Source organism: Ips typographus, linkage group LG7 (genome assembly GCF_016097725.1).
Source record: "Ips typographus isolate SLU linkage group LG7, UJ_Ityp_2.0, whole genome shotgun sequence".
In the NCBI taxonomy this organism is placed as follows: domain Eukaryota; kingdom Metazoa; phylum Arthropoda; class Insecta; order Coleoptera; family Curculionidae; genus Ips; species Ips typographus.
This window is the reverse complement of record NC_138428.1, coordinates 4,097,315-4,115,751: the sequence shown is the minus strand read 5'-3', so window position 1 is coordinate 4,115,751 and position 18,437 is coordinate 4,097,315. Positions and strand designations below refer to the sequence as shown.

At 40.1% G+C, this 18,437-nt stretch overlaps 3 protein-coding genes and 2 long non-coding RNA genes across 8 annotated transcripts in view; 2 read left to right on the top strand and 3 right to left on the bottom strand.

The window, feature by feature from the left end:
• Nucleotides 1-18,437, bottom strand: part of LOC145731767 (coiled-coil domain-containing protein 102A) — a 54,401-nt gene that overhangs the window by 30,751 nt on the left and 5,213 nt on the right. The window lies entirely within an intron of this gene.
• Nucleotides 1,515-4,746, bottom strand: LOC145731777 (uncharacterized). The gene is made up of 2 exons (XR_014178875.1): nucleotides 4,640-4,746; nucleotides 1,515-4,581 (listed from the first exon to the last, which is right to left on the bottom strand). It is a non-coding gene; the product is annotated as an uncharacterized LOC145731777 (long non-coding RNA).
• Kah (Kahuli) lies at nucleotides 4,668-9,850 on the top strand. The gene is made up of 7 exons (XM_081983724.1): nucleotides 4,668-4,872; nucleotides 5,434-5,590; nucleotides 5,648-5,783; nucleotides 5,837-5,979; nucleotides 7,925-8,142; nucleotides 8,202-8,417; nucleotides 8,566-9,850. The coding sequence occupies exons 1-7, from the start codon at nucleotides 4,812-4,814 to the stop codon at nucleotides 8,850-8,852; spliced, it is 1,218 nt and encodes a 405-aa protein (XP_081839850.1). The 5' UTR covers nucleotides 4,668-4,811; the 3' UTR covers nucleotides 8,853-9,850.
• LOC145731776 (uncharacterized) lies at nucleotides 9,475-11,242 on the bottom strand. Its single transcript, XR_014178874.1, has 2 exons — nucleotides 10,199-11,242; nucleotides 9,475-10,138 (listed from the first exon to the last, which is right to left on the bottom strand). It is a non-coding gene; the product is annotated as an uncharacterized LOC145731776 (long non-coding RNA).
• Nucleotides 11,229-18,049, top strand: LOC145731765 (uncharacterized). Of its 4 annotated transcripts, none has more exons than XM_081983716.1 (19): nucleotides 11,229-11,369; nucleotides 11,695-11,748; nucleotides 11,804-11,950; nucleotides 12,005-12,257; nucleotides 12,378-12,537; nucleotides 12,597-12,715; nucleotides 12,771-12,920; nucleotides 12,976-13,182; nucleotides 13,232-13,255; nucleotides 13,307-13,531; nucleotides 13,593-14,912; nucleotides 14,971-15,036; nucleotides 15,096-15,128; nucleotides 15,187-15,264; nucleotides 15,324-15,617; nucleotides 15,667-15,984; nucleotides 16,035-16,546; nucleotides 16,825-17,323; nucleotides 17,377-18,049. In XM_081983716.1, exons 1-19 carry the CDS (start codon nucleotides 11,274-11,276, stop codon nucleotides 17,841-17,843), a joined length of 5,022 nt encoding a protein of 1,673 aa, XP_081839842.1. In that variant the 5' UTR covers nucleotides 11,229-11,273; the 3' UTR covers nucleotides 17,844-18,049. The 4 variants fall into 4 exon arrangements, with proteins under 4 accessions (XP_081839842.1, XP_081839841.1, XP_081839840.1 ...); XM_081983715.1 differs by having other exon boundaries at nucleotides 15,318-15,617; nucleotides 15,670-15,984; XM_081983714.1 differs by having other exon boundaries at nucleotides 15,318-15,617.

Sequence of the window (18,437 nt, the reverse complement as noted above, 5' to 3'; positions counted from 1 at the left end):
TTCTGAAGATGCCGCATTAAATTTTTGTGTAATCTCAAACCAAACATCAGTTTCTCCATAACATTTCTGTATTCCCTACTTAAGATATTTGCCGGGGAAACGGGCATAAGTTGTTTAAATACTTTGTTCTGGTACAGGTCTCAATAGATTTCATATTTTAATATTGTAATATGGACATAACCATCATCTTTCTGTACTTAATTTTTTAGTTTTAGTCTTAGTTCAGCAACACTGAACATAGAACATAGTTAGTTGCTTTAAGAGGTGTTCAATGTTTGAAGACATTCAACAAGTCCTCACGGAAATTATAATTACGTACGTCTTCTGTTGTGTAAAAAACACAATTTCAGACCACCTTATTGAATTTGACTGACAGAAGAAAATTTCGACGAAAATAAGCAAACGAGAAAATAAAACTCCCCCGAGTCTATTTTGGATCTTCCACCTATACATCCGGCGCTCTCCTTCGTTGCCGGACGTGGAAAAGAAAGAGACAAGTGGTCTGATCTATTTTGGGTCCGATCCATAACATTGAACATGAATATACTCCCCGCTCCCCTCCACAACCGGTCGATCAGTTCTTTGTTCCCTTTCCGATTTTAATTCGGTCGTTCCGGGAAAGCGAACCACCCGAAAGCTATTCTAAGAATCCATGACTTTCCAGCAAGCTGAATGAATTTTGTTTCAAAGAAGTCCGGTAAAAGTTTGACACAATGCACGAGTATATTAACGAAAATTAAACTTTCTGATGACAAGAATGAATGAGCAAAAGTGCCGGCCTGGAAGACGCCGCCACCGACGCCACAAAGAAGTTCTAAATCGGACTATGGTATGCGTTAAGACGCCACTGGTCCGTCTGGAAAAACTTGGCAATTTGCCACGTAAACCACTTTTCCTGTTGAAGACGCCGGCGGCCACTGACTCATATCACTAGATTTTCCATAAACTTTTCACCACGCCCAAGCACAAAATCCCGATGGTTGCATACCTCATCACGTCACCAAATGCCTAGGCAACGATCCGAAATATGCGTCCGAAGTTTGATCGTCAACAAAGACCTGTTGAAAATTTCGGGGATTTGGCAGCACCTCAAAACTCGGCTAAATTTAACGGTTTCGTTTTCGACAATAACAGGTGGAAATGAATCTTAACAATGCTCAAGGACCTGATTTGATATCAATCTACATGAAAATCTCAGAAGAGTAACTTAGCAACGGATATGACATGTTAACAATGAGATTCTAAAATAGAAAACGAGGAAGGTCATGGTATTCTCACTAAATCTATTTTTCTTTGACGTTTTTAGCTGACCCTGACCGCAAATTCCATTAATGAGTTTATAGAAAACATGAACGCCGGATGCTGAAAATATTGTCACTTGGAAACACTCTGCCTAGACATTTATAACACGTAGTATGTCAAAGATCCCTAAATAACGAGTTAAACAGCCAGCTTTCCATAATACTTCCACATCTTTAGTATTAAGAGAAATTGTTTGAAGTAAATTGCAAAAATAGTGTACGTACAGTTTCCTTCAAAACCACTACAAGCCTCTGCTAATGACAGAACATTTTAGAGAAAATTGTTCACTGTATTCATTTAACTCACTTATGGAGAACAAATACCGAAAAAGATAATGTTAAAAATACTCTTCTTCTTTCTTCCTAATATGGGTAGGTCAATGCCTGTTTTGTCCTATTATGCCTCTTCGGACGTTGATGTCCAGCACTCTTTTCAGCGTTGTGCAGGTCTGTTGTCTTCCATTCTGTTTATGTGTTTATTCCAATATTTTCTTTTCTGTCTTACCTCCCAGGAAGGTGGGTACGTCTACTGACCTTCCTATACAAGACATAGGAAGGTTCTCGCTCCGTTGTCTAAGGTCTTCACTTCTGATTCTGTCGTGTCGTGTTTTTCCGTGTATACTTGTTATATCTCTGATTGTCGATTTATATTCTCTTATTTTATTGCTTATGTTGAGGTATTTGTTTTTTCAAACAATGCCTCTGTCTCTGATATTCGAGACGCCTTTATAGTTTGTTCTCTGACTTCATTCTGTAGATTTCCATAACTTGTTATCTCAGCTCCTAAGTATTTAAACTGATTTACTTGTTCTACAATTTTCTGGTCAATCTCCAGTTTGCATCTTGTTCGCTCTTTTGATGATAGGAGACAGTTGGTTTTGTCTGTGTTAATGACCATATTTAATTGTTTTGCTGATTGATTAAAGGAGGGAAGTAATCTCTGAAGGTCGTCTTCAGAATCCGCAATGAGCACCGCATCATCTGCATATTGTATTATTATCATTTTGTATCCTGCTCTTTTAGGTAGATCTCCGACAATTTTGTCCATGATCATGTTGAATATAAATGGGCTAAATGAGTTACCTCGTCTTATTCCTGTGCGTATTTGCACTTCTTCAGTTAATAGATGTCCGGCTTTTATACTAGTCCGACAGTGGTTATTATTCTCATATATTAGTTTTATTAATATCTGGTTCACTTCCTTTTCTCGCATTATTTCAATGATGTCCGCCAATCGCACCCGGTCGAAAGCTTTAGTCATGTCGACAAAGCACAAGGTTTACTGTACTCTACAGATTTTTCTGTTATTTGCTTCACAATGAAGATAGCATCAATGTTAGACCTGTTTTTTTGAAAATCTTGCTGTTCTTTGCGAGGATGCTGTTGCCAAGCGTTTTTCCACGATAATCGTCCGGGATTGTTTTCTGGTCCATTTTTAAATATAGGTATCGTTCGGTACTTCATTTGGTACTTTTTGTTCTATTATGATGTTTCTGAAGAGAGGTAATATTTCTTTTTGTAGGTTATCTCCCCCGTACATTTCATTTGTTATCTCGTCGGGTGGGCTTTTTTGATTTTTGAGATGTTTCAAAATGTGTTCTATCATACTGCCTGTCAATTCTATCTCGTCTTCTTCTATTAGTAGTTGTTCAATTACCTCATTTTCTTTATATAGGTTATCGAAATATGTCTCTATATCTTCCGCATTTTATTGGTCTGCATAATATCTTTGATTTCTAATTTGTTCCTTCCTAGCATTCCCCATATCTTTCTCTGGCTTCCGTACATATCTCTCTCCATCTCTTTGGTGAATCTTTCCCAGTAATCTTCTTTTATCTCTCTGACGTTGTTAAATAACAGTTTCGTTAACTTGTATCTTTTGCAGTATCTGTTGAATTGCACCTTCTCTTCTTGTTATTGGATTATGGATAATTTTAAAGTTTCTACACCTTTAGACGACATTATGTATTTCTGATATACCTTAACCCATATTTTCACCTTTTCTACGAAACTGTATAACCAGAAAAAAATTATAGGTCAAACTAATTTTTTGCCAACAAAGTGCGTCATTGCAGCCAACTTCTGACTTGTCCTATATAATTTACAAATTTTAATTATTCCGCCGGGAAAACAAAACACCTGGTTTTAGTCCCGTCTTCCAAGCTAGACACGTTTCCGCCAGACTTTGGGTTAATTAAGGGGATCCAGGAGAGGGTCGGTGGTACCACCTTACCCTCTTTAAAGAGCGTTTGTTTACCTCGCTCCCATTAAAATTCCGGAAGTACGGGCGTGTGCCGTGAGGGTTGAACACCCTTAACGTAGGTTCCGAAAGGTTATTTTAGTAGCGAAAATGGTGCTGGTACCACATGCCAAGTCTCCAGCCGGGGATGCGTTACTAAATCAGGTTTCCAGGTTTTTTGTCACGCACTTGTCTTCTTTAATAATTTCATAGTTTTCGTCAAACACGTGTGGATCAGTTTTTTTGTTGGTGGTACCCCGTCGCGTTATATTGATTTAAACCACTGTGAGGCCCAGTTTTTTTTTTGGCTCACCAACTTAGATGATGCTAATCGTTTGTAAAACCTGTGAGAAAAAAAAACTATCTAGAAGTATGTTTTAATGTGTTAAAATATACACAGGGTGATTGTTGTTTTTAATATCACGAGACTGAAAAAAATTCTTCATGTTAAGTTTACATGGGCAGCATTTGCGTAAATCGCAACACTGTTCGTAATCAAGCTAAATCACAAACTAGAAACAGTGCTGCGATTTATGCAAATGCTCTACATGTGGACTTACCATAAAGACATTCGGCATTTAAGTCCACTTTACAACAAAAATTAAGTGTGATTTTAACAAAAATTGAACGTATTTTTAATAAGCTTTCATTAGTGTGGAAACAAACAATTTCCTGATAAGAAATAAAAGAAGCTACATTTGAAAAAATGTGGAAAATTGACAATAACATCCATTTGAACGTTCCTAAGAAATGTGACACACGTAACATGACGCGTGGGGCCCAAGCCCCACGAGAGGGTTACATCTGTGCGATCCTGCAGTACTGTTGTTGCATTTAGTCCGCGTCCCTCCATCTTTACCCCGACATCCCTAATAACTGCACTCAACTCTCCACTCTTCAAATTAGAGTATTAGAAATTGTTGCAAACTTCCGGCTTAACACAACAAATTCCAACAAACTTAACAGAATTGGAAATTCATGTAACAAAAGATTGGGATGAGAGTCCGGACTAAGCTTCAGCGTTTCAGCGGCCCCTACCACCTGAAAACTTGGCACGTTCCCGAAAAAGTAAATATAGCTAAGCGTACCGACTTAAGACCTTTCAGTCTGATTTTCCGCGAGCCACCGGGAGTTCCTCCAGTTTACCACCGACTGCCAGTGGGACAACAATCATTCCACCGGTCGCTTTTCTATGCTGTCATTGTCAAAACTAAACAAAAAAACAACCTGTCGATTAATTGAAACTCAAGTTTCAGTGAACGGGAGTGATCATGCCAAGGGCCTTCCTCATGACCCATCGGAGATACAGAGAAGATATTCGCAATAAAACTGGTAAGTTTCCCACTAAAGTGCAAGTTCGTACATTTGTACGCAGACGGTTGTAAAAGTAAAATTCAAATAAACATTTCACTTCGCAATTGGTACGATTACTAAAGGGCGTTAAGAATCCTCGTAAATTCCTCCGGGTGAAAAAATGAAAACTCTTGAAGGCCATATGGTCAAGTCTTTTTCACAGTTTACTGGAAGTGGCGGCTAAAATTGGATATAAAAAGTAATGACGCCTATACCGAACCCGAAAAATAATCGGGAATCGTGGCGGTTAATCGGGAATGCGGTTTTTGGACAGTTGCCAATCGCTATAAATCGAATTTTTCATGTAAACGACCACTTAGGTTTGTATACACAGCTTATTGAGCGCCATGTCACGATTGAAAATTTCGATTCAACTCCAAAGCCTCCTCAGCCACAGACTGCACGCTAACTAAATTTAAACGAACTTTATTTATAAAACACTTGAAATAAGAACGAAAACCTACTTGTTGGCGTTTTTGGCAAAACGCCGCCGTCCAACAAGTAGCCGTAGCGGAAGTCTAACTGACTCATCCCTAACAGGTTTAAGTCCAGAACATTCAGTAAGCACCGCAGAACCTATGCCAGACATTCAAATGTCCGACAGCAGCTCCGATCTACCAGATGAGCTGTACAATCTTACCAAACTTGCTGAAGTGGCTGTAGCCACTGGCCAGATCCTCAACCAGCAACTCAGAGGGTAAGTAACCACCAATATCTGCCAAACGACCAAATACTCATAAACAAACTCTTGAAGGGAGTTCGAAGACCATCACGTGTCAGACACCCAAAACACTGATGAAAGGGACAGAGAGAGGGAAAAAAACTTCATCACCTACACCCACAAGTTGTTTGACAAAAGTTCCAGAACCCCACGCCACCACCTACTCAAGGTAATCTACAAAACTGAGTCAGTCGATGGTGAAACTAACTGATGAAATTTTAGACTGAACAAATTAACCAGACTCTATTCAACCTTTCCAAAGCCCAGCCTGTGGTTCTACCCAGCAGCACCACCAGCGAGATTTCCAGTACTAGTAGCACTTCTTCAGAGACTAATGAGCATGAATGTCAGGAATGCGGAAAAAGGTAAGTTGGAAATATTATGAAAAGTCTTTGAAGTTAGAACAAAGTTTGAGAGTGCAAAGTCGTTCAATAACCAAATGTTTTTTGTACATTGCTATCCTTCAAAAAAAGACATATGTGACCAAATTGTATGAATTAATAGATTCTCTAGAGAATTACAAAGTTTCTTTCAGGCTCCTTTCGATGGTCTCAAATCTGTTCGTAATTTTTTTACTGACAAAAGAAAAAACTATATAAAACATTCATTAAAATATTGACAGGACATTTGTAAACTGTCATCTGTGGGAGTTCTTCTTTTTCTATTAGGTACCTAGCTGACATATTGAATTACCCATTTTGTATGCATTTTAATAGTAATTAGTGTCACAGGCAGTTTCTTCCTGTTTACTTTAGATGATTCCTGTTTTAAATAGCCAGGTGTAAACTAATCAGTTTGGATGCTAGACTTTAGACTCTAGTCGGTAAAGAATACCTACTCTCTGTTAAAAAAAAACGTATGTCGGTAATTAAATGTGATATTGATTGATTGTTAAAATGACTATAGTTTTAGGTCATAACTTAAGGGAGGGACTACAATAAATTATACAGGGTGAATCAGGGTTAAACGGCCAAACCTATATCATGCCAAGAGAATTGAATTTTAAGCAGAAAGTTGTGTCCGAAAATGCGTTGTTACCGAGATAGGGTGATAAAGTTTAAGATTTTTTAAAGGTTTTATATTTTACATAAGATTGGTTGGATCAATCTGTTAATCAAAATTTTTTTTGTTTTAAGTTGCTCTTTTTGACTTTTTATGATCATTTGGAATACCTAATTCCAGCTAAATACAAAAGGTTTTTCCATGGGCACTATAGAAGAAGTGTATTATTAGTAAACACTCAAAATAATAAATTAACAAAAAAACTTGAAATCTATAATGAGAGTAGGAATACGTTAATTTCAGAAAGCATAACGTTTATAGAAAATTAATATAATTTTAGATAAATGTGACACAAAGCTGTCGCGTGATACCTTTAAATAGCTGAAATAGAGTACACAGTACACGTGATGACTGTAAAATCGCCCTACATTTCATGGACTGTTTCGTTTTCCGAAAGGAGCCATTAACTTTGTGTTTTTGCACATAGAACGCAGCAGAGAGACTGAAAACAATTATTATAATCAATACAGGACGAGCAAAAAAAACTTGTAGTACCTAATCTTAAACTTTGCCATAATGGTCCAAAATGAGTTCCACCAAGTATGTTACGAATGTATACAGTATTGAAAAGTTTTTCTCACAATACCGTTATTATGGCTACGCTCATAAATGAGTGAACATAATATTTTAAAAGCTTGTAAAGGCTATAATATTGAAGTATAGACCTTCTGAGCAACGTCTAGTAAAAGATTAATCACGTTAAATACAGGATAGTAGTGAGTGAATCTACTATTAAACCTGGAAAGTTAACAAATCCTGGCCACACTACAAAAAATGTTGGCCAATACTAGACCATATTCGACAGATTATAACTCGAGTAATTTTAAGAATCTTAGAGCAATCATGGTTTCTAAAAATTCTCTTAAATGCAGAATACATGTAAGATGTAGAAAACCAAGGCTGAACGTTTCAAGCATTAAATTGAAGTATACCAAATATCATTGACAATGTTTTTAAGATGATATACAAGTAGCGCAACAAATTAGAGAATATGCAACATAAAACTGCCTTACATCATTGTTTAATGGTGAGGAGGTCAGAAAAATCGAATACGATAGCAAAAGACGCAAAGTCAGAAAGGAAAAGTTTGAACTTACGTAAACATACATTATTTTAGAGGAGGAGGAAAGGACACAGTGCTATCTAGGTTAGGTTAGGTTAAAACAATCCTTCCAGGAAGAGATAACTAGAATATCGTTTCACTAAAACTAAATTGAAGACTATTTTCATGGTATTAATCCTTTACAGATACAGCACATCAAGTAACCTGGCACGTCACAGACAAACCCATCGCAGTCCAGCGGACAAGAAAGCAAGAAGATGTCCCCATTGTGACAAACTTTACGTGAGCATGCCCGCTTATTCCATGCACGTGCGCACTCACAACCAAGGCTGCAAATGCCAGTATTGCGGCAAGTGTTTCTCCAGGCCCTGGCTTCTTCAGGGACACATCAGAACTCACACAGGTATACTAACACACTCCACAACGCGTAAGGTAGTTCTAACTTGACGTTCCTTCGAATAGGAGAAAAACCATTCAGGTGCACGATTTGCTCCAAAGCATTCGCGGACAAGTCCAATCTACGGGCACATATTCAAACGCACTCCAACACTAAACCGCACGTGTGTGGTCGATGTGGTAAAGCTTTTGCTTTGAAATCCTACTTGTATAAGCATGAGGAGTCGTCGTGTATGCGGATGAACAGGCATTCTTCATCTAGGGAGAATTCTCCTGATAAAGGTTAGTACCAAATTGATGTATCCAGTTTGGATTTATCACATTATTGTCTTCTTCATGGCTTTAACGAATTAATGATCAACAATCAGTCACAGCTTAGGAGTTGGTATTTTTGTTCCATTAATCTTCATATGATCCTGATTTTTTCCAGAAAAAGCCTCTCCAACACCTGTTATAGTTGCAGCCGCTAACAAATTGGCTGATTCGGTGATTCGAACTGTAGACGCGGTAAGAGCCCCAATGCTCTACAGGTCCACAGTGATCTCACCCAATCCCGAAAGGATCTTGTACAGCACCATCAAACACCCATCTATGGCGCTTAACGCTGCAGTGTTCAATCACATGTTGGCGCAAGAACAGCCTGTAGACTTTTCCAAAAGTCGGGTAGATAACGGGGGCGGTAAAGACAGCTACAGCCGTATGGCTATTAAAGTGTAAAAGGGTGAAAACCGAAAATTCCTGTAATTTGGGGCCAGTTTATTGTAGATAATGTTTACTGTAGGATTGTTTATAATTTGTATAAATGACAGTGTTTTACTCTAGTTGGTTGTCAATTTCTGATACTTTATTGAGCTGACAGGGAGTCCCAAGTTATTCGTGTGGGTTATTTACAGTTACAGAAGACCAAAAGTTTTGGCCTTTCTAGCCGGATAAACTGTGAATAATCAACGTGGGACATCTTGTGTGAATTCTTATCAGTGCCAAATTAGTTTTAACTTTTAAGTGATTTTAATTCTATTGTACATAAACAAAACGTCCTCCTGTGCAGCTTATGTACTTAATCTCCTGAGAAGTACCGTACTTAACAGTGTAGTTATATTCGTAGTATAATTTTGTACAGCTTGCATGACCAAAGTAATATTAGCCGATAGCTGACAGGGTCCTTTTATAGTTTATTTTTGTTTTTAAGTTTATTTTAAATCCCTCCTTTGGTAAAAATTTTTGTACAATATTCATAACAAAGGCACGAGAGTATCGCTAGTCTGAAAACCCCCCTCGAGGTTGGATGGGTCAAACCTAGGGAAGCCCGAGTGGGGCTCTGAAACCTTCTTAGTCACTATTTTTAAGTTTTTTTTTTTTATTGTATTTTTTTGTACAGTCTCGTATCGGCTAATGATATGAAACTCCTAGTCACTACTTTAAGTTGTTTTAAGTTTGCTTACGCATTGATGTTTGTATAGTTTCTGGCCGGACCGTTGCAATACTGTAGAACGTTTACACATTAAGTCGTGTTTGTTTGAGTGTTTTTATTTATTATGTATGATAGTCATTCCGTAGTTTCTATACTTATTAGTAATTAGTGTAGAACATTACCTTTACCGCAGAAATGATAAAGGGCATTCCTATTTTTCTCAAAACAAATACACTCTATTGCGTGTCCAATATTAGTTTTGTGTACTTTTATACAGTGGTCAAAATAAAAGTTTTCTAGTTAAGTCTACTTCTTAATATTTGACCTGGTATTTTTTACATTTAAAACTCTGTTTGTCTGTTGTTTCGTAGTTGTCCAAAGGTTAATTCTTCTTCACAGTTGAAGATGGATAGTTGTTGTAGCTGTTATATTCCTTCTGCTCAGTTCCTTTTTCTTGCTCATATGTTTCGTCAGACAGAAGCGACGTTTAGTTGGAATTATACAGTCAGATCCTCTCAAAGGTCTTAATGTAAACTCTCCCACTATTCACCTGGAAGAGCTTTAGTGAACCATCTGAGAAAAGCTGAAACACCTAGAAATAGTCTTTGGATGAGACGGATACAATAGGCAACATTTTATCATATCGACTTACATAACAACAGCAAAACCGACTCTCAATCATAATGAATCTTCGAACGAAGCTAACCTCATTTGATAGACCAGCTTTCTCTACCAGTACTAGTCAACAATTTGTTGAGAACAACCAAGTTTTTCATTCAAAGAAAATTTAAAGCGTAGCTCTAACTGTTTTAATAACAAACTGTCGTGACTAGTTGATAAAAAGGTTCCTTAACAGATTCGCCAAGCTAAACATACTAAAACTACTGTTTTGTGAATGAAGACTGGTTTGATCTCCAGTTAATCAAAACTAGTATGATTTAATACTGTATCATCATTAGAAGCCAACCTTTTTTAAATTTTCAACAAGATTGATAGAATTTCCACCTGTCTCATGAATTCCATTAAATATCCATAACTTTAAATAGTAAAACTAAAACACAAATAAACCTTTAATACATTAGAATTGCATAAATTAGGACACTCTGTATTGTATAAACGTAATGTGTGACCCCATTATCTGGGTTAATGATGCAAAATGATTTTGTAGCAATTTTTAATCAGTTCTGATGTCTTTGAAACATCACCACTATGATTGTTGTATCGCAAAACTGACTAGATCGGAGTTGTTATGCAATAGAACGATAGTTGTGTTTCTACACCGCATGGAGTTATAAAATGTTGACGATTAAAATCGTCTGCTACAGATAAAAAGAGAGCCAGAATCTAGGTGACACAATTTTCGGGGGACAATCAGCTTCGAAAAATATTCAACATCTTCTGATATCAATTCGTATAATTAATTTGGTGTTACAATACCAGGGAGGTTCAACTGTACCTTTAATCACTTTTAGTCCTCCTGCAACATCAATAGTAGCATTAGCAGAAACAACTTGAAACTCTTCACAAAAAGTCAGACCAAGAAAGGGGTAAAGAAGAATTATCTTCAAGTGATGATACAATCAAAACTGAGGATGAACTTGCCGATGCTCCCCTGTAGAAAACAATTTTATCTCAACACATAAAGATGAAGATATTCAGGGGTCAACACAAAACAGGAATTACTTTACTAGTGCTGTTTTAACACACTTCGCAGCTCCAAATATGACATGGAGCTGCTCAAGAGACTGTTAAATGTGTTCTTAGTGCTTTCGGCTCTAATTTCGTGCCGTGTGTGTTCCTTGACAGTTGGGGATACTGAGCAGGTAAGTTTGGGGAGAAAACTTGAAATTTGAAAAACATAAACAACCCTGATAACCCGCAAAAAATCATTGTGGTGGCATTGAATATATTTTTTTAAAGTCGAGGGCAAACGCCAAAGTACTTGTTACGCACAAATCACGCATGGCCGGAACGGATTATCAGAGTTGGTACGTTAAATTTTGTAACGGTCTACTTATGAAAACAGTGTAATCTATCTAGGACATGTCAAATTTCAGTGAACCCTGCCTGGTTACATCTTAAATAACTGATTTGTTTTCCTTCGATTCATTAAATAAAACATTGGAAACAAATTACACTTTTTTGTAGAATACCATCCAGAAAAATGTGGAAAAACCTCGAACCTTGTACGACTACCAGACAGTAAGTCCATCCCTGTCAAACAACATCCCTCTTCTAAATTAAATGTAAATTCTAGAGGGTAGCAGCCTACAAAGATCTCATAGACTCAAAATGCCTCCTGGAAATCCTCACTAATAACGAAAGTATTATCACCCAAAGATTAGCAGATAACCGTAATACCTGGAAGCCTATCACCACCTCACCCCAGCTAACCAAACGTGAAGTAAATAGCACCCCTTGACATCCTCAAATCTGCTTAAAAATATCTTAATTTTAGATATGGAGGATGGCGGGTAATAGAATTTCAGACTTCTGCCGCGGCTTTCCCACGTACCTGATTAAACCGCTCTCCAACACGCTGGAAAGCCAAAACGACTTACCCTTAGTAAGACGGAAAAGGGATGAACGTCATTACTTTGTAGGGCGAATTAGAGGGCAAACGCAGTCGCAATATCTGAACTTTGATGGTACTAGCGAACCAGGAAAAGCAGAAGCCGAGAGCAGTCTAGAAGGAACCAAAGCTGTAGTCAGTTAGTATCATTTAAAATATTATAATGTACTATCAAAAATGTTATGAAACCAAAATAATGCCAGCATCACCTTTTTAAAGTACGTCAGAAAACTTTTAATTCAATTAAATCAAATTACAGCTGGTACTAACGGAATGGGGCAAGCCCAAAGCCAAAGTGTCCCTATAGACTGCAGTCGGTGTTTCCGTGATAGGTATCAAGACCAAGGCCTGCTATATGGAAGTCAATCTCCAGAACGACTCACCAGACCAGATCAATCAGCTTTACGACCAGGACATAGGTTTTAAAATAAATAATCCCCAGAAACCAATTTTTACCAAACACCTTTTATCAAATTAGATACCCAGAATCTGGAGATGGGTTTGAAGGCAATAATTATCCCATTGGACCTGGAGCCTCCAACATTGCTACAGGCAGACCTGGAGATCAAAACAGGCCAGGTCAAGCATATCCTCCAGGTAGGTAACCAAAACAACTAAAAAAGATTCATTGTTCATGCCTCTTACATCGCAGGAAGCTACCCTATAGGGCCTGGGCGATCACGAGGAGGAAGCTTCGGAGGACGATTGTCAGGAGAATATCAAAGCCACGCTGGACAGTCTGGAAGATTTTCAGGTACTTTCGAAGGGAGTTACCATTCTGAACAAAGTACCGGAGTAGAAGGTGCAAATAAGTAAATCTTCTTCTGATCAGTAGAATAACTGAAGGTATCACACAGGAACATCTGACCATGAGGGAAGACTGAGACCGGGAGAATCGATAGGTGAAATATCGCACAGACCGGGTTACGGCCCGCAACCACCACCAGGATATTCTGACACTCTGCAAGGACCAAGACAAGACGGGTATTCAGGTGGAAAACCGGGAACGTTCCAAACTCCAGGACAATATCGCTATCCCAGTAGTTATCCTGAATCCGGAACAGGTAACATTAAAACAGCGATGGAAATTCTGTCTAAAAATGTTTTTTACAGTTCCAGGAGCGCCACATCAGACAGGTAAAGCTTGTATTGAGATTCTTGTATTTTAAGTATTGATTCCCCCATTAGATGCTAGTAGGGGTCCGTATGAATCCGATTCTGGCCGATGGGTTCCAGGCAGTCAAAGAGGTCCCGGAGGTTCATGGCTCCCTTCTTCTAGCGGTTCCAGACAACCCGGAATAGGCACTCCTGAAGGTCAGTGGACCAACGGAAACTGGGTGCCTTCATCATCAGGTCCAAGCAGTATTACGCAGCAGGGACCAGGAGCGCCAGGTCAATGGCCACCATCAGGAAGTAACTAATTCAAAATTGCAGCAACAAACTGCTCAACTGTAAAACTTTAAAAAATCAACAGCCAGTGGATCACTAACCCAACCTGGTCAATGGATTGAAGGAACATGGGTGCCGTCTTCTGCACTTTCTGGAAGTGGATCACAATCAAGACCAGGAGGTCAAGAGGGAAACTGGATTGATGGGAATTGGGTACCACCTTCTGCAGTTTCGGGAAGTGGAACACAAACTGGGCCTGGAAGTCAAGGTGGACAATGGATTGACGGAAAATGGGTGCCGTCTTCTGCAGGTACTGGAAGCGGAGCACAAACAGGTCCAGGAGGACAATGGATTGACGGAAAATTGGTGCCATCTTCTGCAGTTTCGGAAAGTGGAACACAAACGGGTCCACGAGGTCCAGGAGGACCCTGGATTAACGGAAAATGGGTGCCAAATTCTGCAGTTTCGGGAAGTGGCACACAAACTGGGCCTGAAAGTCAAGGGGGACAATGGGTGCCGTCTTCAGCAGGGCCTGGAGGCGGAGCACAAACAGGACCAGGAGGTCAAGTAGGACAATGGATTGACGGAAAATGGGTACTCGCAATAAATCCAAGTGGTCCACAACAAACAGAAACACCAGGTCAATTGATAAGCGGAAAATGGGTGCCTTCATCTGGAGGTTCAGACGGAACAGCTCCAACGGGTCAATGGATTAATGGCAAATGGGTACCATCCTCTCAAAGTCAACAAGGGCCAGGAGGGCAGTATGTTGATGGTAAATGGGTTCCTTCAAGTTCGGGAGCACCCGGTCAAATTGGACCGGGAACTCCAGGAGGACAGTGGATTGATGGAAAATGGACGCCATCTTACGGTGGTCAAGAAGGACCTGGTGGACAGTGGGTAGATGGCAAATGGGTGCCCTCATCTGCAAGTTCAGGAGGAACTACACAACCAGGCTCTGGAGCACCAGGACAGTGGATTAACGGAAAGTGGGTTCCATCATCTGGAGGTACAACTGGAACCACACAAGCCGGAGCTGCAGCTCAAGGAGGACAGTGGGTTGATGGAAAGTGGATTCCTTTCACTGGAGGCCCAGGTGGAACTACACAAACTGGAGGAAGTGGAACTGGTTCGGTACCGTCTCCTGGTAGTCAAGGTACGCCTGGTGGAGAGTGGGTAAATGGAAAATGGGTGCCTTCTTCCGCTAGTACAACACAAAATGGACCAACGGGGCAATGGGGGCCTCCAGGTACATTACAAAATGCCCCAGGAGGACAATGGATAGACGGAAAATGGGTGCCCTCATCATCTGGAATTGCTCCTGGGGCACAAAATGTAGGAACAGGGCCAGGAACTCCAGGATGGTCATCTGCCGGACCATCAGGACAATGGACATCGCCGGGAGGTAAATACTTCAAAAACAAGGAGTGAAAAAGCATTAATTTTCCATAATTTAACAAAAGGAACAGGGCCAGGAACTCCAGGATGGTCATCTGCCGGACCATCAGGACAATGGACATCGCCGGGAGGTAAATAATTCAAAAACAAGTAGTAAAAAAGCACTAATTTTCCCATAATTTAACAACAGGTACATCTGGGCAGTGGTCTCCTGGAGTTGCAGGTGAGTACAGAAAATAAAATACTGTTCGGTTGCCATAAAAAACTATTTCCTTATTCAGGAGCTGGTGTTGGTCCTTCAGGTCCATCAGCTGGAGGGTCGCCTGGAGCATCCGGTCAATGGTTGCCTGCAGGTCAAGGTAAATAGTTGAGTCGAGATACTCATACGCAACTGCTATGAATGATTCTCTAGTCGTAGGTACTGGTGGAGGGCAACCTGTTGGTCCTGGAGGACAATGGGCTCCAGGTCAACAGCCTTACGCACCTGGAGGATCATACGGTAGTGGGCCATACCCAAGCGGACCGGGAGCATATCCAGGAGGCTTCTATTCAGGACCTGGTCAGGTACCACCAGGGCAATACGTCCAGCCTGGACAAGTCCCAGGACAATATGTTCAAACCGGACAAGGACCCGGACAATGGGTTGACGGTAAATGGGTTCCATCTACAGGAGCAGGACAATGGGTCGATGGAAAATGGGTCCCGGCAGAAGGTAAGTTTACTGCAAGAAAAACAATCCAACTAATACTCTAACAATACAGCAGACGACGCAGACTCCCAAGTCCTAACTTCGGTGCAACAAACCAATAACGAATCCATAACAGCATCTGCGCAAGCCCACGGCAAATTCCAAGGGGCAACTGCAAAGTCTCAAGTTTCAGGAACATATTCAGGTACAGGATCTTTCAGCGCATCCGCTGGATCCGACGATGGAAAACGAGGCGCTTTGACGCAAGTGTCAGGAGGAAAAGATGGGGCTCTTAGCAGTGCTCAAGGTCGAGGTGGGGTAGGTCAAAGCCAGGCCGAAGTCAGCTTAGATGCTGAAACTGGTGATACTCTATCGTCAGCCCAAACCTCCGGTTAGTCAATGCATTATATTTAACAAAATCTACACGGCTTTGTTGTATAGGAAAAATACATGGCACCCAGACGCAAGTCCACGCAAGCGAAAAAGGTGGTTTGGCGGATGCACAAGCTAACGGAACGGGTCCCACATCATCACAGGCCCAAATTGGCTTCACCCCGTATGATGGAAACGAGACAGACAACCAAACGTCACCATTTAAAGGTGGAGGAACAGCAGCTGCACAGAGTGGCACTAACACAGGAATGACACAGACTCAAATCCAAGGAAAGTTCCGATATGGTATACGGTATCAAGGAGCAGCCCAGGCTGGGGCAGGCAGCACCGCATTGAAAAACCTCACTGAACCTACAGGATTCTTCAAACCTTTAAATTTCACTGCCAGGAGAAATGCTACTAAACACAAAGGAGAAACTCAATCGCAAAGCCAACAAGCAGCTACTGCCCCATCTCATGCTAAACGATCAGAATCAACAACAACAATTGAAAACTCTTCAGATACTACAACGACACCAAAACCATCTAATAATGAAACTGAAAAGAGTATTAACAGAGAGGTAATTTACCCCTTTTTATACAGTGTAGACCATAAGTATTGTGTAACAAATACGCCATTGTTATTTTTTACCAAAGCTTAATTTGGCAAATAACCACCGTTCAGTAGTTAATGTAAAAATATGTTAAACACAACGAGACACCCTATAATACCAACTTGCAGTATGGACAATTCAGACACAGTTTAAAAAACTTTGTTGCTCTATTGATCATTTCTTATCATCCACCTTGTCGATCTTTAACAAATTTTGTTTTAACACTCAAACCTTTGTCCACACAGGAACTCATGCAGGTTCACTCAATGATGGGTGACGATCAAGTAGTGATTACTTCAGAGGAAGGCACATTGCGGCCATTAGAAGAAGAACCAGAGTACTATGATGACGGAGAAGAAGAAGAAGAAGAAGAAGAGTCGACCGCGGGAACGGTGCCACCAAACTATTTATCCTCTGGTCCTACAAGAAGAAACTTACAATCCCCGTGGGCTGTCGAAAGTGAACCCATTATCACCAAACACGAAAAACCGCAGAGCATAGTGGACTCTTTGGATTCCAGCGAGTTCAGCCAACATACGCAGCAGCAAAAACAACATATAATGCTTGAAAGTCTAGAACCCACGAGATCGACCAAGCCAAAGCCAAGAGTGGTTAGTCAAACCGATCACAGTCAAAAACAACATATAGTGTTGAATCCCCTGGAAGACTTAGACGCGACAGTGCACCAGAGTAAAGGTGATCCTTACGACGGAATGGTTTTACATCCAGGACAAACTATTCCAGGTTTGTAGTTTAGTGATTAATGATCTAAACTCTAAATGTTGATTTTTTGACAGGATCTCCAGGATTCCAAATTCCGGCTGGTTTCAGAGGGAGAGTAACAGCAATAGCCAATGGTCCCAACACTTACGCCATAGGAAAAAACGCGCAAGCACAAAGCGTCACCCTATCTCCAGGAAGTGGAAAAATCTATTACAGTAAATCGAGCAACCCAGTATATGGCGTAGTCACTAAAACAACATATAAAAATGGGCAGTACGGCACTGGCTACTCATATCAACCCATTTACCACCCGGTAGGTTACAGAGTAAGAAGCGGGAAGGTGTTGCCAAATTTTGTGTCAGTAAGCAAGTCAGAAGCTGGATCGACAGATTTAGCGACAGGTAGAAAGAAACCAGACGTCTACTACACGCAGAGCAGTTCATGTGGAATGTTTACGAATACATGCGTGTACACCAACGGGAGGAAAACGTGCTTTCCAGTGAGAAAAACTAATCCCGACGGCAGTCCAATGGCTTGTTGAGTGCAGAATAAAGTGAAACTTTCATAAAGTTTCGAACTTTCTATTTTTTAGTTTCGTTTTTAATGGGAGGGCTAATGCTTGGACCGTTTTTAGTTTTGTCGAATGTTTTTTTATTATTTTTAATCGAAACGTGGTTGGAATTGATCGAGTATTAGGATGAATAAACACGAGTAACAATATTTGTATCGTTACGACTTCGGTAATTATTTGTATAGTTTATCAACATATTCTTCTAATAAACTCCGCTAACTAATTTCAAATTTAAACCACTCCGTACTGCAGTTTCGGAAATCCTCATGCAATGCAGTATTATCTTGGACACACTTTGTATACTACTTGATGTCAATAATTTAAAATTCTTATTTCCTAATAAGTGTGGAAAGTGGTACTTTCCCGCACGATGACTGAAGTTGTCGGAACGAGCGTACAGTAAGTAATAGTAAACTAAACATAATATTTTTCATATAGGCACGTCGATATAGAATGCCGCTAAACAAGTCAAAATTATTGGGACGTATATCACTTAAAAAATATCAAAATGGCTTGGAGAATAGGAGGCAGCAAATTACCTAGAATAATTGGACGGAAAACGGG